This window comes from Staurois parvus, unplaced genomic scaffold, assembly GCF_062004578.1.
Source record: "Staurois parvus isolate SC_StPar_1 unplaced genomic scaffold, SC_StPar_1.0 ptg000031l, whole genome shotgun sequence".
NCBI classification, from domain to species: Eukaryota; Metazoa; Chordata; class Amphibia; order Anura; family Ranidae; genus Staurois; species Staurois parvus.
The window spans coordinates 2,765,596-2,789,102 of NW_028317827.1; the positions used below are offsets into that span (position 1 = coordinate 2,765,596).

At 38.3% G+C, this 23,507-nt stretch overlaps 1 protein-coding gene across 1 annotated transcript in view; it reads left to right on the forward strand.

Annotated features, from left to right (window-relative positions):
* Window positions 1-23,060, forward strand: part of KCNJ3 (potassium inwardly rectifying channel subfamily J member 3) — a 323,174-nt gene extending 300,114 nt beyond the window's left edge. Inside the window, exon 3 of the mRNA XM_089659642.1 lies at window positions 11,225-23,060. Coding sequence (XP_089515768.1) covers window positions 11,225-11,808 — 584 coding nt within the window. The 3' untranslated portion in view covers window positions 11,809-23,060. The remainder of the gene's footprint in view (window positions 1-11,224) is intronic.
* Window positions 23,061-23,507: the final 447 nt, after the last annotated feature.

Below are 23,507 nucleotides of genomic sequence, written 5' to 3' on the forward strand. Positions count from 1 at the left end.
TTATCCCCTGGAGAACAGCCCAAGACCTCATTCAGTTTAAACTGGCTGAGAGATGCAAAGAAAGAGCGGCAGGACCGCAAAAAACACCAGTTTGACATGCCTGCATTACACGACTGCTATGAAAGCAATTAGTATCTGTACCACTGGAGGAATTGCCTTTGAGATTAGAGAGATGGAGTCCTCAACAGTTTTGCTATGGGGCTAATCATGTATAGAGGCATGCAAAAATGGCTTTTGCTGCAAATTAGGGCAAAACCATATGAAAAAAGTGCAGCAATAGAAAAAAGAACAGTCAATGTTCAAATATAATTGTTCCGTTTCAGCTCCTTGTAGTGTGTAGTGATAAATAAATTCCACTATATTAATACCGGTGATACATTCATTTTACATATAGTCAAAATGGTTGTTTTAAAGTTTACATAAACTCTCCCCTTGTAAAACAGCCCATTCAGTTTAAAACAGAAATGAAAGGCAAAACATTTGTGTATAGATATAAAAACCATATTAAATATTCTTTTTTCCCCACTTTTTTTTTATAAGTGATCACGTTCCTTCTGTTCTCATCAGCACAGCGAAGTGTGGGAAGAGAAACAACAGCACACTGAGCTTCCAAGTGAATGGCTGTGCAGGAGGCATGGGGGAAGGGGGGGGCTGTCAGGACCAGGGGCGGACTGACAACTGATGAGGCCCCCGGGCAATAGGGGATCATGGGGCCCCTGTGTCCTTGCCCAAACTAAAAAAAGCCTATGAAAAAGGTACCAGGGGCATCTCATGGGGCCCCCTACTGACCCCGGGCCCTCGGGCAGTGCCCGAGTTTCCAAATGGTCAGTCCGCCCCTGGGCAGGACAAGTCTGATCAATGGAGGAGAGCAGGCTGAGTCCTCAGCACAGCTAGAGAACTGATCAAGCTGTGCTCTCCTGCTTAGTGTGGCCAGTTTTTAATAGGAAAGCAGGACTGATAGGAACACCAGGGATTTCACACAAGGGAAACAATACAAAGCGAACAGGATAATTTTTCATACAAGTACATGGTACAGCAGGCACAAATCGGGAATATGAAATATTGGGTTTCCATATTCTTTAAGAAAGGAACTACACTGCTCAAAAAAATTAAAGGAAAATTAAAGGAACACTTTGAAAACACATCAGATCTCAGTGGGAAAAAATATCAAGCTGGATATCTGTACTGAAATGGACGGGGTAATGTGTTAGGAATGTAAGGATGCCCCATCGTTTGTTGGAAATGAAAATTATTTAACTACAGAGGACTGAATTTAAAGACACCCCAAAAATCAAAGTGAAAAAATGATGCAGCAGGCTAGTCTATTTTGCTGAAATTTCCTTGCAGCAACTCAAAATGGTTTGTATGGCCCCACGAGCTTTTGTGCATGCCTGACAACATCGGGGCATGTTCCTAATAAGATGACGGATGGTATCCTGGGGTATTTCTTCTCAGATCTGGACCAGGGCATCACTGAGCTCCTGGACAGTCTGAGGTGAAACCTGGCGGCGTTTTTTTTATTTTTACACACTATGATCGCTTATGACAGTGATAATCACTGTTATAAGCAACCATTTTTTCTGAATGAAATCCATTCATTCAATGTATACTATTGTGATTAGCTGTGATTGGCCCTGTCTGTACCATGTTATCACTGTGACCAATCACAGAGATCAACACAATAGTACACAATGAATGGCTTGAATGAAGCTATTCGTTGTGTACAATTGAGAGAGCTCCCATTCGGCCATAATTTTACTATAGGTCGGGTGGGAAGTGGTTAAATTACATGTCTGGAGTGTCTTAATCCTGCCTCTGAATCATCTTCTTGAGGTACAGAAAGTGCTTCAGCAGCTTTAAAATTTCCAAAGTAAAAAAGTTTTTAAAATTCCTGCAAATGACTTGCTGTCATTGCCAGCTTCTTTGTAAAAAAAAATAAATAAATAAACAGCACGCAGACCTCTTCAAAGGTCTGCTATGCATTTTGGAGGGGTCTTGCAGCATCACACCCTACAGAAATAATGCAATTCTATTGCATAGGGAAGGTAAATATAAAACTGTTTTTTATATTTAAAAAATTGCATTTACAATCACTTTAGCCACCAGAAGGTTTTACCCCCTTCATGACCAGATTATTTTTTTGCTATTCAGTACTATGCTACTTGAACTGACAATTGCATGGTCATGCAACACTGTAAATTTATATAACTTTTTCACACAAATAGAGATTTCTTTTGGTAGTATTTGATCACCACTGGGTTTTTTATTTTTTATTATATAAACAAAAAAGACCAAAAAATTGTGGGAACAAAATAATATTTTATACATTCCGTTATAAAACATATCCAATGAAATCAAATGTCTTCATAAATTTAGGCCAAAATGTATTCTGCTGCATGTATTTGGTAAAAAAAAAAAATAATAATAATATTAGCCACTTGACATCCTGAGGATTTACCCCCCTTCCTGACCAGGCCATTTTTTGTGATGCGGCGCCACGTTACTTTAACTGACAATTGCATGGTCATGCAACACTGCACCCACATGAAATATGTCCTTTTTCCCCACAAATGAAGCTTTCTTTCAGTAGTATTTGATCGCCTCTTTTTTTTTTAATCTTTGCTCTATAAAAAAAAAAGACCGACAATTTTGCAAAAAAAACCCCATTATTTTTGACTTTTTGCTATTAAACATGAACCTCACTGCATGGGAAAATACAATTTTTTTTTAAGAGTTCTGCTTTAATACTGCATTATAAAATATGCTGTTATAATGCAAGCAAGGTAAGTACCTAAATTTGGCCTAGTATTTGCCTCCTGCACGCTCTGTACAGCAGAACTGAGTGTGAGAGGAAGAAATAACACAAGGGGTCCATCAGCTCAGGTGCTGGTAAGGAGCATGCTGATAGGAGGAGAAGGCAGAATGACAGAGAGGTGAGCTCCCCTGGCCTGTCTGGGCCAAAAGGAAATGAGCTGAATAGTTCTGGCTGCTATTCAAAAAGGAAGATCGAGGATTTCTCCTGGCTGAATAGAAATACTGCATGAGGACAGCTCCAACAAACTCAGTGATAGAATACCAAAGAGAAAAGAAAGAAGATATTTTTTTATATTCTGAAAATATAACAATAAAATAATGAAAAATGGATTTCCAATTTATATTCTTAATGGACCTAGGGGGCAGCCTTGGAAATATTTACTAAAAAGATTCTCCCTGTTGCTTACAGAACACCTACCATGACAGAAATATGGGGGCTGTATTTGTGGCCTTATTCTGACAGTGCTAGGTGTCTTGCTGTGTCTGCTTTCATTCCTCCTGAAATAAAGACATAATTAAAAGTCCCCAGGACATGAACAGTGAAAGGAAAGTAATCATTCAGAGAGTTCACTGGTTCAGGTTAGGCAGCTCACATAGAACAGAGCTACCCTCCATTGGGTACCCAGAAGGTCACTTGAAGGACCACAGAAGGAGCACCAGACCAAATAGTCCAAATGGTTTTCAGAGTTCACACCTAAAACAGCCAACACATATAGAGGAACAAAACATCCCCCCTTCATCAGGGCTTAGGATCTTGTCAGAACTTGAATGGACTGAATGCAATGGATTAATCCTCTAATAATCTGTATGGGTAAGAATTACCTGGATCCGTCAATCATCAATAGTGCAATCATTATAAGCAGTAATATCCTTTACTATTCGGTCTGCCACTCATTCCATGGTTCTGTGTTTCAAGTGACCATGAACAGGCTTGCAGCAAACAAGTGTCAGGTAAAAGAGGCAGAAATCATTATATCTACACTTGTTCTAAGTCAAGTAATCAAAGTATTGAGCCCAAGGAATCATTATAACAGCCAAACAACTAGAAGGAGAGATCAGCAATAGCAGTCTGGATACTTGTCTCATAACTCTCATCATTAGAGATGTATAGTCACAAATAAAAAAAAAACAAAACATCTTTTGCTTGCACATGATTGGATGATGGAAGTCAGAGCTTCCCTTCGTTTACTAAGCTCTGGAGAATCTGCACTTTGTCGGGTTCAACTGCACTTGCAACGTGCACATTCTTTTTGCCTTTAGTAAATCAACCCCCTTCTGTCTGGAAACCTTTGCAGAGATATATAGGAGTTAATTTACTAAAGGCACGTAGACTTTGCAGTTTGCAAATGCAATTGCACAAGATTTTAGCAAATGAGAGGTAGCTCTGTTGACTTCAATTATTGAATCATTGGCAAGCAAAAATACATTTGTTTAAAATTTGCCTTGCATGTGATTGGATATTCTATAGATTGTAAGCTCCCAGGATCAGGGCCCTCCTAACCCTCTTGTATTGAACTGTATTGTTGCTGTATTGTCTCCCTTTATTTTGTAAAGCGCTGAGCAAACTGTTGGCGCTATATAAATCCTGTATAATAATATAAATAATAATAACAATAATCTTTGTAACGTGAAGCCTTACCTAAGCTCTGGAGCAACTGCACTTGCAAAGTGAGCAATCTATTTGCCTTTAGTAAATCAACCCCTATGTATTTATATAGTACATGCTTTCAGCTAAACTCAGTACAATGAAAGTCCTCTTGTAAAAGTCTTTAAATAAATATGGTATATTTTTGGGATGTCAGTAATGGTGATTTGATGGAACCTAGGTATTCTTATTTTTGTATATTTTTTATGTATAGAAAAAATACATTTTGATATACTTTTTAGTCTGATAAATAGGAAAAAAAACCAATGCTTGTTTAACACTTGCAACTGGCTGGAAGTGCACTTGTGTATCAGTTCTGTGTCACTTTTGCTTAGTCATTTTTAACTCAATTGATTGACTAAAGGCTGGTACTCACGGGTTGATTATTGTCCGGTATCAGCTGCTTCAACAGACTCAAGCACTGACTGGTGTGCCCTGGCGGGGGGGGGGGGGGGGGGGAGGCGTTGGAGGGTGATCCCCCTGTCAGAACACAAGAGCTCAGTGGGGAGATCACTGTACTAATATTGCAGTCAGTACAGCAAGCTCTTCAGTTTTTATTTTTTTTTTCATTCAGCCCGCTGGGTTTAGGTTTAGAGAAGGGACACCACCCCACCCACCCCATACAGTACTGTATGGAGACTGTCAAAACTGAGCCGCTAATGCTGAGCTTTGTATCACAGGGAATGCAGGGTTTATATATTTTCTTTGTTTATAATGATACGGGCCAAAAAAAAAAGTATTTTCAAAATACAGCTTTACTTTTTTAAGTCAGATAAATATGAAACACAAATAGTTCATTTAAATATATTTCCAGCCAGTAGATAGCACTTCAGGCTCTTTTTCCCTTGTTTAAATGTCTATGGCAGCCTTTCTCGGCCTCTTTAACATGGTGGAGCTCTTAAAATAAGTTTCCATTTTCAAGGAACCCCTGCAAATAATTATTTTATCCTTAGCCTTATGTAGGTTGGTGTAATGGTCAGTTGGAAGTATGCTTCTTAAATTTGAGGTCAGTGGGAAGAATGCTTCATAAATTTGTGGTCAGTGGGAAGAATGCGTCAAAAAATTTGTGGTCAGTGGGAAGAATGCGTCATAAATTTGTGGTCAGTGGGAAGAATGCATCATAAATTTGTGGTCAGTGGGAAGAATCACCCAGAACTTATCTGAGAAGCAGAAATTATTCCTCACTGAAGGAACTCCTAGCAACCTCTGGAGGTGCCTGGTTGACAAAAGTTGGTCTATAGTCTAGCCACAGTTTTACTTGAAAGCAACCTGTTACTACAGAGAAAAACTGAAACAGGTCTGCCTGCAAAAGAAGTGGCTAAATACTTATTTTTCTGCTTCCTGTGCTACCTAGATGCTGCTCCATTCAAGAGAAATACTCCACCAATATCCATTGGGAAACTAGCACTTCCGGGTGTGTCAACCTCCTTGGTCCCAGTGTTTCCTCCCACCAAATTTCCAGTTCATGACTGTATCCAGTAATGGCGTGGAGGTTGAAAGGAGGAACCAGGGAGTGATGCAAGGGGTCAAAGGAAATCAACACTCGTGGACATTTCCCAGTGGATTTCAGTGGAGGATATCTTTTGAGGCTCTTTCTGGAATAAATGATTCATGAGTAAAAAGAATAAGCTGAATTGTGAACTTTTTGAATGTAACAGTACATACATAATGGCTTAAGACATCCTTGAAAATATTCTGTTATGTGTCTTGTATATTTAATGTATTGGGACTTTATTTAAATAATTCCTGTTTACTTTGATCTAATTTTATTAACAAGGTATGCATGCAGTTATTTTTATTGCAATTAAAAAGTAATGAAACTGCTTGACAGCAAAGATCATTATGTTCACAGATTACAGCAAACAGTAATCTTGCAACAAGGCACCATGGGATCAATAACAATGACTGAAATGTTTTAAAAACACAAGTCTTAGGAATTTTATACTGCAAAATCATTGCCTGTCTCTAAAATGCAATCATTCTTCTGGAAATAACACAAAATCAATGCAATGGACGGAAAAAGACACTACAGTTCGTAAGGTTCAGTAATTCAAAAATGATCCACTTGTCTTATCTCTTTGAGCCTATAAAGAAATAGTAAACAGAAGAATATTTTAACATTACATTTTAAATCACGGAGTCCCTATGGCTCTACCTACAACCTGGATAAAAAAAAAAGCAAATCTGCTTAAAGTTGTTCTCAATTTTTTTTTAAAGAAAGAGTGTTATTGTTGGGTTTACTCTTTATAAGGGCCCAGCTGCTTTGTCTTCAGTTCACCAGAAAATGCAGCCCGTAATTATACTTAAGACAACATTTCCTGTTGGTGAGACTAGTCATCCAAACTGGCTACATCTGTTCTGGATGTCTGGTCCTGAGCGATCGAGGGAGAAGGGCCTTAGCCAGGGAGGTAACCAAGCACCCGATGGTCACTCTGAAAGAGCTCCAGTGTTTCTCTGTGGAGAGAGGAGAACCTTCCAGAAGAACAACCATCTCTGCAGCACTCCACCGATCAGTCCTGTATGGTAGAGTGGCCAGACGGAAGCCACTCCTCAGTAAAAGGCAAATGGCAGCACGCCTGGAGTTTGCCAAAAGGCACCTGAGTGACTCTCATACCATGAGAAACAAAACTCTCCGGTCTGATGAAACAAAGATTGAACTCTTTGGCCTGAATGCCAATTCCATCCCTACAGTGAAGCATGGTGGTGGCAGCATCATGCTGTGGGGATGTTTTTCAGTGGAAGGAACTGGGAGACTAGTCAAGATTAAAGGAAAGATGAATGCAGCAATGTACAGAGACATCCTTGATGAAAACCTGTTCCAGAGCGCTTTAGACCTTAGACTGGGGTGACGGTTCATCTTTCAACAGGACAACGACCCTAAGCACACAGCCCACATAACAAATGAGTGGCTACGGGCCAACTCTGTGAATGTCCTGGAGTGGCCCAGTCAGAGCCTAGACTTGAACCTGATTGAACATCTCTGGAGAGATGTGCAAATGCCTGCGCACCGACGCTCCCCATCCAACCTGATGGAGCTTGAGAGGTACTGCAAAGAAGAATGGGAGAAATTGCCCAAAAATAGGTGTACAAAGCTTGTAGCATCATACTCAAAATGACTTGAGGCTGTAATTGGTGCTAAAGGTGTTTCAACAAAGTATTGTGCAAAGGCTGTGAATATTTATGTACATGTGTTGTTTTTTCATTTTTTATTTTTAATAAATTGCAAAGATTTCAAAATGAAATTCTTTCACGTTGTCATTATGAGATATTGTTTGGGGAATGTTGAGGGAAAAATGTATTCAATCCATTTTGGAATAAGGCTGTAACATAACAAAATGTTGCAAAAGTTAAGCGCTCTGAATACTTTCTGGATGCACTGTATGTTTGAAAAACATACTGGCCAGGTCATTCAAAGCTAGCTTCAGTATATAAATGTGTAAAAGCTTTAGATAAGATTGATCCAAACTTTTCCCTAAACTTCCATTTTCCCCTCCAGAGCATGTCCCGGAATTCGTTTTTTACGTTTTTCCTTTACAAGAATAATTTTTTTTACTACCTTTGATGTGATCACCAAGCTTCCAGAAGAAGCTGCTGAGAACACAGTACTTATTTCTATAGGCATGCCCCCAGAATTACATCTCCAAACAGACGTCTCCCGACACATGATGTGTGGACAGGCTGTTAGTATTCAAGGCAGCGGCGTAGTTTTGTTGGGGAAAAAAAAATCAATGTATGTACACTGCTCAAAAGAATAAAGGAACACTTTGAAAACACATCAGATCTCAACGGGGAAAAATATTATGCTGGATATCTATACTGATATGGACTGGGCAATGTGTTAGTAACGTAAGGATTTCCCATCATTAGATGGAAATGAAAATGATCAACCTGCAGAGGACTGAATTCAAAGACACCCCAAAAATCAAAGTGAAAAAATGATGTAGCAGACTAGTCCATTTTGCTGAAATTTCCTTGCAGCAACTCAAAATGGTACTCAGTAGTTTGTATGGCCCCATGTGCTTGTATGCATGCCTGACAACATCAGGGCATGCTCCTAATGAGACGACGGATGGTGTCCTGAGGTATCTCCTCTCAGATCTGGACCAGGGCATCACCGAGCTCCTGGGCAGTCTGAGGTGCAACTTGGCAGGGTTGGATGGACCTAAACATGATATCCCAGAGGTGTTCTATTGGATTTAGATCAGGCGAGCGTGTTGTCCATTCAATGGTATCAATTCCTTCATCAAGAACTGCCTGCATACTCTCACCACATGAGGCAGGACAATGTCATGCACCAGGAGGAATCCAGGACCCATTTCACCAGCATAGGGTCTGACAATGGGTCCAAGGATTTAATCTTGATACCTAATGGCAGTCAGGGTGCTATTGTCTAGCATGTAGATGTCTGTGCATCCCTCAATGGATTTGCCTCCCGAGACCATCACTGACCCACCACCAAAATGTTAATGCTGAACGATGTTACAGGCAGCATAACATTCTCCATGGCTTCTCCAGACCCTTTAACATCTGTAAATTGTGCTCCATATGAACCTGCTCTCACCTGTGAAAAGCACAGGGCGCCAGTGGCGAACCTGCCAATTCTGATGTTCAATGGCAAATGCCAATCGAGCTCTATGGTGCCGGGCAGTGAGCACAGGGCCCACTGGAGGACACCTGGTCCTCAAGCTACCCTCATGAAGTCTGTTTCTGATTGATTGGTTAGAGACATTCACACCAGTGGCCTGCTGGAGGTCATTTTGTAGGATTCTGGCAGTACTCATCCTGTTTCCCCTTGCACAAAGGAGCAGATTGTGGTCCTGCTGATGGGTTAAGGACCCTCTATGGTCTTGCCCAGCTCTCCTAGAGTAATTACCTGTCTCCTGGAATCTCCTTCATGCTCTTGAGACTGTGCTGGGAGACACAGCAAACCTTCTGGCAATGGCATTAGTTGATGTGCCATCCTGGAGGAGTTTGACTCCCTGTGCAACCTCTGTAGAATTCAGGTATCGTCTCATGCTACCAGTAGTGACACTGACCCTAGCCAAATGAAAAACTAGTGCAAAACAGTCAGAAAAGATAAGTAGGGAAAAAAATGTCATTGGCCTCCATCTGTATAATCATTCCTGTTTTGGGGTTCATCTCATTGTTGCCCATCTAGAGCACCTGTTGTTAATATCATTAACACCAAAGCAGATAAAACTGATTAACAACCCCCTCTGCTACTTAACTGACCAGATCAATATCTGTGGAGTTTAATTGACTTGATGCTACAGTATACTCTGATTAAAAAGTGTTCCTTTAATTTTTTGAGTAGTGTATATAAAAAGGGCGAGTGGTAGCGATAGGCAGAGTTCTGTATTCCAGCAGAGAAGAACTTAGGCAGGGTGGACAACACTGCTAGGTTTATCTGTATACCAGAGGCATATATGTCAGTCATAAGTTAGGATCAATTGGCACTATATTACTTGCAGCATTTTAAAATGAAAATGGGGAAAATGTGTATGTTTTGCATGTATGAGACAGTGCTGTTGCTTGGTCCCTGGACCAGTGCTGTCACAGAGGCAGGAAGAACAAGTTCTTACATTTCTAAAACCTTGACTAGCGTGACCAGTTTTTAATTTCTACACTCAAAGGCCAAAAGGAGCAGCAGGGGAGCAAAGGAAAGGTAAATATGTGCTGCTGGGAATGGGGGGTCCAAACAAAACTGTAGATTTACCCTACATTGTTTTTCTTAAAGATTCCAGTATAGACAATTTGAGATCGTAGTATATGGTGTCCAAAGCACTGCGTGATCTTTTTAATGCAAAATCTTTCTATAAACACAGCATGTGAGTACCTATAAAGTAGGGAGGGAAAAGAGCTGTGGGTGCCAGCAATTTTTGGGAAAGATGAGTGATGAGCTGGGAAAATCCATCCCACCAAATCAGCTCGGAGTTGGAGCTTTGGCCAGGCCAGTGGAGCGACATACAAACATATGAATGTTCCTTGATCCAGACTGGTTGAACAGTCTCTGATATCTTTAGAGTCATGTATATGTTCTGCTTCGAGAGACAAGGGCTTATATGAATGGTTATGTTTACACAGTGGCTAAAAGGGTAGCAATTCTGCCTGGCATCACTAAGGTGCAATGGTTTGAATCCCAACTACAGCCTGGAGTTTGCATGTTCTCCATGTGCCTGCAAATGTTTTCTCCCTGTGCCTGCAAATGTTTCCTCCCACACTTCAAAGACATGCTGGTAGGTTAAATGGCTCCTGTCTGAAATGGCCCTAGACAGTGAGTTAGGGGCTTTATATTGTAAGGTCCTTGAAGGCAGGTAGTGAAGTGCATGTGCAATATATGTGTAAATTGTTGGTGCTATATAAATACTCTGTAAAGTGCTCCATAATATGTTGGTACTATATAAATACAGGACATAAAAAGTTATTGTGGCTGTTTTTGTTACAGTTTAATAGGGGAGAAGAGGATGTGAATGCATGGATACAAGTTTGTCCACTGATTGTACCAGTAAAGTCCCATCATGTATTGTTTTTCTTTGAAGGGGAGAAGAGGAGTCAAGAATAAAAACTATGTATTAGCACACACATCAGACATACAGTAGTTAAAATAAAATTTGCATATCATATACTGTACAGTGTATAAAATGTAATTCATTTGGTTATGCAAAATGTTGAGCTTACTGTCTACTTAACTTTAAAGAGTCAGTATTTTACTATTAAACACATTATGACACTGCTTTTAATGTTCAACTATTTTTTTGCTTCTAGGAATGACTTGCCAAGCCCGGACATCGTACACTGAAGATGAAGTTCTTTGGGGTCATCGTTTTTTCCCTGTAATTTCTCTAGAAGAAGGGTTCTTCAAAGTAGACTACTCACAGTTCCATGCAACATTTGAAGTTCCCACTGCACCTTACAGTGTCAAAGAACAAGAAGAAATGCTTCTCATATCTTCACCAATAATAGCACCAGCAGTAGGTAACAGCAAAGAAAAAAATAATTCTGTAGACACTCTGGACAGTCTGGATGACATTAGCACAAAAATGCCTCCAAAACTCCAGAAAATCACTGGCAGGGAGGACCTACCGAAAAAATTACTCAGAATGAGTTCTACAACTTCAGAGAAAGCTTACAGTATGGGTGACTTGCCCATGAAACTCCAACGAATAAGTTCAGTACCGGGTAATTCAGAAGAGAAACTGGTCATTAAAACCACTAAGATGATCTCAGATCCCATGAGCCAGTCAGTAGCGGATTTACCTCCGAAGCTTCAAAGATTGTCTGGTGGGGGCAGGATGGATGGAAACTTGCCCCCTAAATTAAGAAAAATGAATTCAGACAGATTTACATAACAAAAACTTTTAGGTATTATTTTAAAAAAATGGGTTAAAAAAACTCATCAAAATATATGTAAAGAACTGTACAAGCTCTTGCTGAGATCTTGTTTCCTTTGTAGGAAATCCATATGGGGCACCATTTTTAAGGCTGACTGTAGACAGGACTGTACTGTATATATAGTGCTTTCATAAGAGACCTAATGTGTTTTTATGGTCTTTCTAGAACTAAAGTAATACTAACTGGCATGTAGTATCACATCAAGCATGCAATAATAGTGTGCATATTTTGCATATAGTTTTATGGCATGATTCTTACTTTATATTGTATAATCAAAAAAAAAAAAGAAAGGGGCATTATTCTCCCCCATATTTTTTAAACTAGTACTTCTATCATAAGAATGGGTAACTATAAGGGCAAAGTTTTAATCAAGATTTATTTATCATTTGAAATTAGAACTTGTAAATATACATACATGCAAGCTATTTCCAGGCATGTATAATTATTAAGGCTGAAATTAATTTAATAATGTAACTTCATTTTGCTTTAAAGTAGACCTGTCACTTCTGCGCAAAATTGAACCAGGTGATTTTGGGGCATATGTATAAACTATCCTGTTCCACAAAGCACACTGCAGGTCACCACTATATCCTCTATAATATGTTACTGATAAGATTTATAAACTCAATATTGTTTTCTATTAGCCTGAATACACTGATATAAAAAGCAATGAGAACAGCAGTATTGCTTTCTCTAACGTATTTCACAATCTCGTTGACATTAAGTACAACAGTTTCCTGCAGAGAAACAAAAAAAGTGACACAAATGGTAAACTATTAAAATGCTATGGTAACTTTAAAATTTACTTTATAAATATATGTTGACAGGTGCACTTTATTAAATTAAATAAAAAGCTGAACTTCAGGCAATCAGCTAAATATACAGATGAAATACGAATATAGGAGCTGTTCTGCTCTGCTCTCTCATCCTATCAGCATGTCCCTTTTTTAGCATATGAGCACTGCAGTACAACTTAATGGCTTCTGTGCTGTATCTCTCTCCCAGTCCCAGCTCTGCTGTACAGGGATTGCAAGAGACTGATATTTAGTAAAATTCAAGTGCTTACACTGCTTGCATGCACAAATGCATTTAATGATGCATTTATGAATACAGAGCTGCATTCAGTTGCATATTTTATATCTGCTGGGAGTTCAGTTTTAATTTGCCAAATTGAAAAAGGGCTGTTAGCTTAAATGGGATATACTTTGTTTTTTTAATATTTTTTATTATTTTTTAAATGTGTGTACACAAGACAATTCTCATCCTTGCCAAAAATTCCACATCGCAGCTTCTGCAGAGTGTAAAAGAAAGCAAACGTGAAGTTTTCAAATTAATTAGAATTTCAGTTTTAATGATGTTTCCTGGTGTTTTCATTTCTCATGGGCTAAATTAAATCTTTCAAATAGATAGTATGACTTTTTATATGCTGTCATAGGAAAGGTTTTTCCTTGAAATACCATAGTAAAACATTATATATCAGTATTCATTTCCCCAAAATTTTCATTTCTATTGCAATGAGCTAAAGGCATGGTATTTAGAAATTCAACATTCTTTTTTAAATTATATTCATGAAATATTCGTATCACAAAGACATAGTATATTCTTGATAAAAAGAATGTGTCCTTAATTAATTTTTAAAGCCATACAACTGGGTTTCAAGAAAACAAAATACCAATTATTTTCTTCAGTGTAACAATAATGATTAGGTTTGTTTTGGTTTTTCAAAGAGATTTTTATAAAATCTCCTTGTAAGGTCCAATATTTATTTTCAATGTACACTGTTGAGGACTGACATTAGGGAATATTAAGGGAGCATACTAACCTAAGATATATATTATTGTATGTATTTGTATATGACTACATTATGCAGTTTTATACACTTTGGGAATATTAAATGATATTGTGTCACTGTGCTTAGACCCTTCGAATCTACTGCAAATAAGTTTTAATACTTATTTAAACAGCACTGCTGTTAGTGAGTTAAATCCCAGCTGTGCTACGTGCACCGTGTCAATTATGTCTGAGTAGTTAACTATTTTTATCCTCAATTAAAAATTAAAAGACTCGACAACACTGCAAAATGACAGGCAAGGCAAAATTCATTAAAATAATGGAATGACTGTTGGTCTTTAAAACAAAATCGTAAAATAAAAAGACTCATTAAAAAAAGACTACAATGTAACTGTCACCCCTACTAAACTAATTTATTTTTACACACACGGTTACTAGGAAACAAGATAGCGAAGTGTCTTTCGAAGAGGTTTGTAATAGCTTCTATATTCTTTTAAAGATAGCTGTCAGTGACTTGTGTTGCTCAGAAATGTATACACCAAATTTAGTCATCGCGTAAGCACAGCTTTTAGTTTTTTCCCTTTTATAGCTTACTTGTTCCACTACCACGTATAGGATTGCACAACCACATTGGTTAGTGTGGGTCAAAGTCGGGCATTCTGTGTTTGACATGACATTCAGCTCTCTGAAAGTGGTATTAAACCCAAAAACAAACCTTTAATATATTGCAGTTCACCACTCCTTAAAGTGATTATTTTATTTATGTATTTTTTATTAATACTAAACATGTCATACTTTCCTGCTCTGTGCAGTGATTTTGCACAGAGCAGCCCTGATCCTCTTCTTCTGGGGTCTATAGACACAGGCAGCGTAACTCGGCCCCAGCTCACTTCCTCTTCCATCACAGAATTTGTTTGACATCAGCCAGATCCAATGGCTCCCACTGCTATCAATCTGCCCTGTGAGAAGAGAAAGAGCAGCAGCTGCTCTCAGGCACAGTGCTGGATCTATATTGGGCTCAGGTAGGTAAAAGAGCAGCTGGGGGGATGCAGTGGCATAGAAGGTTTTGGTTACCTTAATGCATAGAATGCATTAAGGTAAAAAAAAGCCTTTCAAATCACTTTAAATGTGGTGGCTGCATTACTTTTTATATTGAGTCTTTTTTTTCTTTATTTTCACCTGGTGATCCAGCCAGTAACACATTTCCTGTCTTAGGGTGTCTCCACTTTGGATGGAGGAGCAATGGAGACATCTTTAGACGGCAGCTTTCTCAGTCGAGGGGGGGAGGGTAGTGTTAGACTAGCAGATTTGGATGAACTTGACTAACAAATTAAAACCAAACTCTTTTTAAAGCTAACACCTTTTAAGCAGTTACAGCAACCATTTTTTCTCCTTTTGGGATAAAGATTTTACAACCATGAAAAAAGGCTGGTCATTGCAAGCACCCCTGTCAGTGTTTAATGGTTTGTCTCAACCCTCTAACTGTCACTTATGCTGGACAGCTTGGTCTCTTAAAAGGAAGCTGAAAAGTAACAGTATCACTGTGTGGATCACCAGGAGAAAATAAAAGGGTCAAAGCCTGAAACAATTCATACTAATGCAGCCACTGGATTTAAGAATTTGCAAGCTGCAATATATGACATTTTTGGTTTTATGTTTAATACAGCTTTAAAGTAGATCTATACCCAATCACTAAAGTTTCATAAACAGATTAATTTAATATAGACTATTGTTTTCAATCTTTTTAAATCTGCAGATTTCTTTAAATAATCCTGCCATGAAGGTCTTTGTTCAGACATGTCCTGTTATGGGGCTGACAACGGTCTCTTGATTGTGTTCTCACATTGTTGCCTTGTCACAGGCACCCCTGGTAGAGGCTACAAGTGGCCATATCAGCACACATTGAGCAAGCATGGTCTACCATTGTCTCTAGCACGAAGCTGAACCAAATGTGCAGCCCACACTGGAGCACGTGGATGTAGACAGAGGGGCTGAAAGAAATCAGTAGCTCTCAGATTTACAAAATGGATAACAATAGTATTTTATGGGGAAAAAATGGCAATTGTTTTTGATACGCACTGCACAGTGCAAACCAATTGTCATTCACTTAGGGTTTACAACTATTTTACGTGTAAATCATAATTGCAACTATTATGTATGTGGGACTGAACTAAAAAATCTGGATCCTGCAGGCACTGAAACTTTGGCACAGAAAGCATCCCAATGCATTTGGCTTATGTCTGCTTTTTTTTCCTTTCATAATTCTTTCATATAGCAGATAACTCAATTTATTTTTATTTTCCGTTTGTAAAGATAGAAAAACATTTAATGCAAACATTGTTCAGGGAAAATCCAATTCTTAGTATTTGCTACTCTAGGCAAAGACCTGCTGTGCCTATTGATCAAATTGATATAAACCTGTATATATTTGAGAATACCAGATAATATCAATGTATTAGTTTATATACACCAAGGTTTCTATGGGGCTTTGCTGTACCTCCTAGAGGAACCAGTTGTATAGTACTGTAAGGCTAGCCATTCTCATAAGGATGCTGATGAAAGGCCCAACCACAGACAAACATTAAGGAAGGTTTTTCCATAGACATGCATGATCGTTTACATAAACATCCCTGGGATGAACAATTTGGAAGGATAGAAAAGAACCTTCTAAAATGGATTTTCCTTAACAATTGCTACTCTGGGATAAAACCAACACCAGTGACCATGTACTCAGTGCATAAGCACATATATTCAGCTGAAACAGTTGTGCATGTTTATAGAAAGATCTTTTATACGGCTGCAATCTGACTGCTGTCTTGTAGTTCCTGTGGAATTGCTCCCTCTGTAGTTGAGGCAGCGAGATATTACTCCCATCACTAATGACTTAGCAGCATTCTACACAGTGACAGAGCGCCATCTTGCTGCATCTGGCTACTGAGCGAACGATGCCTTAGGGACAGACAGGCAGCCTTTTTACCGATCCTGCCGCTGGTGATTTGCATCTAGCAGCAGAATTTCCCATCTGACATCAGTCTATGAAAAATCCTTTAGTGGTTGCATAATCCTGACTGCTACCTCCTGGGTATGGCTCACCTAAGTGTTTGTTTTTAATTTAATTAGTGGCTGTATCTGATTTTCAGCACAAAAAGGCAGTTATGATGATTTTCTAGCATTTCGATTGAGATCTAGGGAAACCTTAGATAAAGAGATCTCGGGAACTCAGGAACAGAAAAAAATATATTTATGAGAAATTATTTTATCCTTATTACATGGATATATTCTTTATGTGAATCTAATTATTTTATCATACAGTATTTATTTTCACAGAAAGTAATCAACAGCTAAGACAAACTAATTGTTAAATGTTTCCTTTTTTCTTAAAGATGTCTATAATTTACATTTATGGTTTGATGTGCTAGGCTCATATCATAATTCTACAGTGAAATGTTATTATTAATTTAAATGACTATGGCATTAGATAGAATGCAGGTAGACAGTGGTGATTAAAGCTGAAATCTAGTCATTTCTAAAATCTACCCACTTGGTGGCCCCTTTCTCCTGTACAGGAAAGGTTAAGGCCCCTTTCACATGGGCATTCTGATCAGGTATGCCTGTTCATTTTTAAGGCTAACCTGATCAGAAGGTTCATGCATCCCGTCAGGGGTGTCCAAACTATGGCCCTCCAGGTGTTGAGGAACTGCAAGTCCCATGAGGCCTTGCAAGACTCTGACATTCACAGGCAAGACACCCAGAGGCAGAGGCATGATGGGACTTGTAGTACTTCAACAGCTGAAGGGCTATAGTTTGGACATCCCTGCGTTAGACAGTCAGGTGTAGACAGACTTGTGTCTGTCTACACCTACCTACCTCTGGGTCCGATCCAGTCCGCAAAAAAAAATGTCAGAGGACTGCATCCTTTTACAGTTTTGTGGAGAGGATCGGAAGTAAGTGGATGTAAATGGAGAGGGGAGCCCATAGAGCAGAGAGGGGTCTGTCTGTGTCCACTCTGCATAAACTGAATGGAGACGGATGTGACATCTGTCTCGTCTCGCTCTGCTCTGATTAGCAGGGGATCAGCTCACAGATCCCCTTCTGATCAAAGCAGAACCCGCCCCTGTTAAAGGGGCTTAAATGTTCTTTAGTTTTGGGTAGGTTTTGAGCAGAAAAATGCTTACCTTATTCCTCATTCCCCTGGCGACTGGTGCTTTCTTCTGCTCTCCTTTATTTCCAGTATGCAGGCCTGATAGTCCTGCAATGTACTTGATGATGCTGGGGAGTCCACATCCAACTGACCATCAAAGAGAAAAGGCTTCATTAGCTCGGTTGTACAGCGGTAGGAAGCTTGCAGGTGTCAGGAATAAGGTTGGTATTTCTCTGCTTTAAACCCCCCCAAATGAGCATTTAACTCTTACTGGGTTATGGTGGTGGGGGGTGCACAAACTGGGGACATTTTACAGCTGACTGGAGTTCAGCTGAATTCAACCTTGGTCTAGTTGAAAAAGAGTAGTCATGCTTTTTTGCACAGATTTTTATAAAATAACATTATCAACAGAATCCATTAATGTCCATTAAGAAACAGGTAAAAAAAAACATGTTCAAATATCCAAAATGTTTTCAAAACAATTTTCTTTAAGGTTATTTCATTCATGCAGGAGCCCTAAAGCCTCAAATGAAACTTGTTTATGGAACTGTTGGGTTGATTTGTCACTGTTTTGAACCAAGTTTACTCATATAAATCTGTAATACATTTTGATGAAGTCAGCATTATCAATTGATTAGACAGGAAAAAGGTATTTGCTTAAAAACTTAAAAACGTGGAATAAATGACTTTGGATTCCAAAGCTTGGCTCAAGTTTTATGACGCTACTGTTTAAATGTTTAAAAGTATTTGCAAATTCCTTATATAGGGTTGTATCTATCACTATGGATATTTGATGCACTGTTTTCTAAATGTATAAAATATCCTTATAATTACAGAAGCGATTGACAGCTAACAGTGTTCTTTACAATCTGTAGATAATTTGTTTGGTATATGAGTTACATTAGACATAAAGGCCTTTAGGTACATTAACTTGTCTGTATTCACAAAGCACTCCCAATTTTTCCTTTACGGTCTCTTTTGATTAGGTCTGTAAAAGAGAATGTCCTTGATATTTTAAGCACTTCTACTGCTTTATTCTAATGTGGGTGAAAGGAAGACTGAATGATGTAAAGAAACAGGTCTTTGATAAGTAAGGGGAACAGTCCATAAATGTGTATGTATCCTAAATGGTGAAGAATGGGATAAAGAAAACCTATCACGCCTATGAAAGTTCCCTGCAAGAGAAGGAGTATTGTACTCAACTCTCTGGTGGCCCTTGTCTTCTACATTCCTTACATTCCAACTCTACAGCCTCCATCAGTCTCTTGAATATTCAACACTTCCAGGAGTGTTGGATGCATGTGTCACCAGGCGTGCAATGGTATTTTTCCAGGACACAATGGTGTCCGTTTATGACACAGAGAATAGCTGCGATTCAACGGATCTCAGCTATTCTCTGGTCATTCACAGTTTATGACACTCAGGAGATCATGTCAGCCCTTCACTGGAGATCTGTGTTCTCCCTCCAGATTCTCTAGCCCAGAGCTGGAGAATCGGAGGGACCGCAAACTAAGCAGAGATAATTTACCTCTGCTTAGTAAACTGATCTTTTACTGTAATCTCGAGAGATTATAGTAAAATCAGCCGTTTTCCAGAGTTTGTAGACCGTACTCCAGCATTTGGAGATCGTTCTCTCTTTGTTCGGAGAACTGCTTCATAAACTGCATTCGCAGGAGAACCGTGTTCTCCGAGAATGCCGGAGAACTGAGCAGCGATCTTTTACCGCTGGTTCATAAACGGACACCAATGGTCATAAAGGAGTTGGAGGATGGAACTACAATGTGTAGTAGGGGACATAGGCATCTGATATTCCTAAAAGTGCTAGAAGGGAAGAAGAGACAGGCGAATGCCAAACTGATTGACGGGAGAGAGGAGACAAAGGTGTCCGTTTATGAACCAGCAGTAATAGATCGCTGCTCAGTTCTCCGTCATTCTCGGAGAAGTTCTCCTGTGAATGCCGTTTATGAAGCATATGTAGATCAGTTCTCCAAACTAAGGGAGAACGGTCAACAAACGCTGGAAAACGGCTGATTTTACTATAATCTCGCCAGATTACAGTAAAAGATCAGTTTACTAAGCAGAGGTAAATTATCTCTGCTTAGTTTGCGGTCCCTCCGATTCTCCAGCTCTGGGCTGGAGAATCTGGAGGGAGAACACAGATCGCCAGGGAAGGGCTGAACATGTTCTCCTGAGTGTTATAAACTGTGAATGACCAGAGAATAGCTGCGATCCTCTGAATCACAGCTATTCTCTGTGTCATAAAAGGACACCTATGTCCACTAGAACGGCAACTATAATGCCTCATTTCTAACAGGGAACCTTCAGCTGCTTTCTTTAGAAGCTGACAGGGTCATTTTAAAGTAAATCTATTGTGAGAAAAATATGTGGGCTCTAGTTGTTGATGACATTCTGAAAAGGCTACTTGCCTGCCTGTTATGTTGTCCCACGGGCTACATTCCTGGTTACACACACTAAACATGTATGCAGCACAGAAAAAATATGAAACCCTTTTTTTCGCATGCTTGTTTCTGGTCAGTGACGCAAAGTATTAAAGCCAAAGGCCCAGCAAACCAGCTAGGCAAGTAGCATTATTTAGAGCTCAGCAATGGCAGCTTTCATGACATGTTTCTATTAAAGAGATCCTCTGGTGTGCACAAAAATGACACAGCTGTTTGGAACTCTAAATATAAACTATTGGTTTTACACCATTATCGGAAGTGAGGGAAATGCATATATGAAAATAAGCCAATCTCAGATTTCCAAAAATAGTTTGTAGCTGTGCCCACTTTGCATTAAGATCATTGGGAGTGTATGGAAGCCAACCGGATGGCAAGTTGGCCATTCACAAAGTGTAGCAAATAAATGATTCTGACATATTCGGATTTGTTAAGGATTCATAGTGAATTGACTCACATACTGTCAAACTCAACTGTCACAAAAAAATTTTGGAGGAAAAGTTGTAAAATTCTGCCAAATATTCATTTATATCTTGCTAAGATGGATTTCAACAGAGATAACCTTACACCCTCTTTTTTTCCTTTTTAAACAGAAGGTGAAGTCCACAAAATTACTATAAGACATGTGTAGATAAAAACTGAATATATAATAAAAGTAGATATTGTAATAAATAAAGAAAAAGAGTAGTGCCAAAATTTGGCAATAGTTCAAGTAATAGGATGCTCAAAATGGTCAGTCTAGTATAGGGTATGTAGCCTAAATGTAGTTGAACACTACTTATGATGGCTTTTGGTCATTTTTTTTGTTTATTAGTTGAGTTAATTAGTTTTATATAATTTTAGATGACTTGTATAAATTCTTTAAAATTGTTATGAATTAATTTTGACAATTCTGCAGTCAACACAGGGTACTGCCTTCTCCTTTGTTGACTACTGCTGTCTAACAATATCTGGCTTTATTTGAGCTAAGAAGAAGGAGGTGTGTGCCTCCTGTCACTTAATCAGTAGTGTGTGCGTGTTTGTATGTGTGCATTTGTACTCCTGAATTAAGGGAGATCAAATTATACAAATTTTTTGGGCTATTCACAGCGTAGCATTAAATTAAGACTGATTAGAAATCATGAGGAATAGATTCAAGTGTCTGACTGCAGGATGAAAGTGGGAAATATGCAATATTAGTCAACATCCTTTTCATGGTATAGATTAGGTGTAATGTGTGTGTGTTTCAGTAAAGGTTTACCCAGTGTTTTTGTAGATTTTCTTTTAGTTGAGAATAGTCCTTCTAATTTTCATTATGCCATAAACCTTTTGTTGTATTACCAGGCTAAATAAAATGTGTGTATTTATCATGCATAGAGTCCATTATATTTTTAGTGTATGAATATTCATCTTTCTCTGGATTAATCTGCTCCTTTTCCCAATACAGCATCTGCACCTTAGGCTGTGCACAGCCTTAACTACATATCTACTTCATGGTTCTTATGTGCTAAAGGCCTTAATGTCTAGTTTATGCATATCCAGAGTTTTTCACCTGTTTACAGCTTCTTGCATTAGGGTGATACCTACAAGTGAACCTTGTTTTTCTAAAGTACTTATGTGACTCTGTAGTTATTTTATTTGATAAATTAAAAAAAAACAAGGTTGTGCAGAATATTCTAAATGAATATTATTTGATGTTACTACAAAAAATAATGATTATACAGTATCTAAATATACGGCTCTTGCACTAACAAAAATCATTTTACAGAACACTTAAATGTATGTATCGGCTTTGCGCATGGTAATAATACAAAAAGATGTGAAGCCCTAGGAAGTATTAAAAAAATATTAAAATGTGTGCATTTTAAAATTTTATATTTTTTCCCTATTCAGGGCTTTACAATCTTGCTTTGATCCAAATAAAACCTTTATATTGTTTTACTTTTAAAACATCAAATCCAGTTAAAAGTTTAACAACTACCATCAATTTGGATGGCACGAATAGCCATAATTATTGTGGAATGTAGTTTCATATATTAAATAATGACACCTAATGTACAGTGTGCAGTGCATAATAAATTAACTCAATAAAGGTTTTTTTTTAAACTTTCTACGATTGCTTTTGTGTGATTGCAATGGAGAACTGTTGTTCTTATGTCTGTATGGTCATGCTTACTATTATATAAATGTATATTAATGTGTTATATAGTAGTATTATATTCCAAAGCATTTCACGCAAATCACTGAGCTATTAACCTTGTCTAACAGACTATGATATAATATCACTAATAACACATTAAAGGGTTTTGGGTAGTAAAAAGCGATAGTTGTTCTCTCTTAATGGAGACCTTTCTGTGTGCAGAAATGTTTGGCAGAATGTCCCAAAGACTAATGACCTCAACAGCACTAGTATCATGATGTTTATTCTTCAAAGAACTTTTAAATGGATATAAACATCTAATTTGTGATGTTGAACCCCAACCAAAATAGTAGCAATTAGTCACATTCAACTCTTCTTGTTTTGTAATGTTGAAAATGATTCGTAGCTTCTCCAAGCCACTTCTTCAGTTGCAGTAAGTGTCAGGAAAATGTTTTTTTAATCGTAACTCACTTGGGGGAAGAACGAAAAAAACCTCTGTAAAGTTTGTTTTGCAGTTTGTGCTCACGTTAAAGAGATTTCTCGTTACATCCTGTCCAGATGATTGGGGCCAAAGGACAGGAGTTGAGAGGAAGTCTTTACAGTGTGGACACAGACAAAATATTGTCGGGAAAGAATTAGAACTTCTGTTGGGTTTTCATTGCTGTTTGCACCTTAATAAAAATATATTTGCTGTCCCAGTGACAGGTGACTCTGGGCCTTTTTTTTATTCTCTTAAAAACAGAAATTTGGTAGATATTCTAATTTAACCTCCCTGGCGGTATGATTATTTCAGATTTTTGGTGCTGAAAGCGGTACCATTATTTTGCCAATATTTAGGAATAACTCACTGAAATCTGTCCGAACAAGAGTCTATTAAACATCCCGGGTATGATAAAATTTGAAACACAAAATCATAAATTATAATTTAATAAATAATCATAAAAAATAATAATATAATAATAATACATTTAATTCAATAATATAATCAAACCAAAAACACTGAAATTTGAAATATAGCGGCAAGTTCGCACATTGCTGAGCAAAGTCGCAAAATCGTTTTCAGTGTCTGATGACGAATTTCCCCACGAATCATTATCACTCAATTCTGCAAGTGGTTCTGATTTGCTATCGCTGTTCTCTAGCTGATCT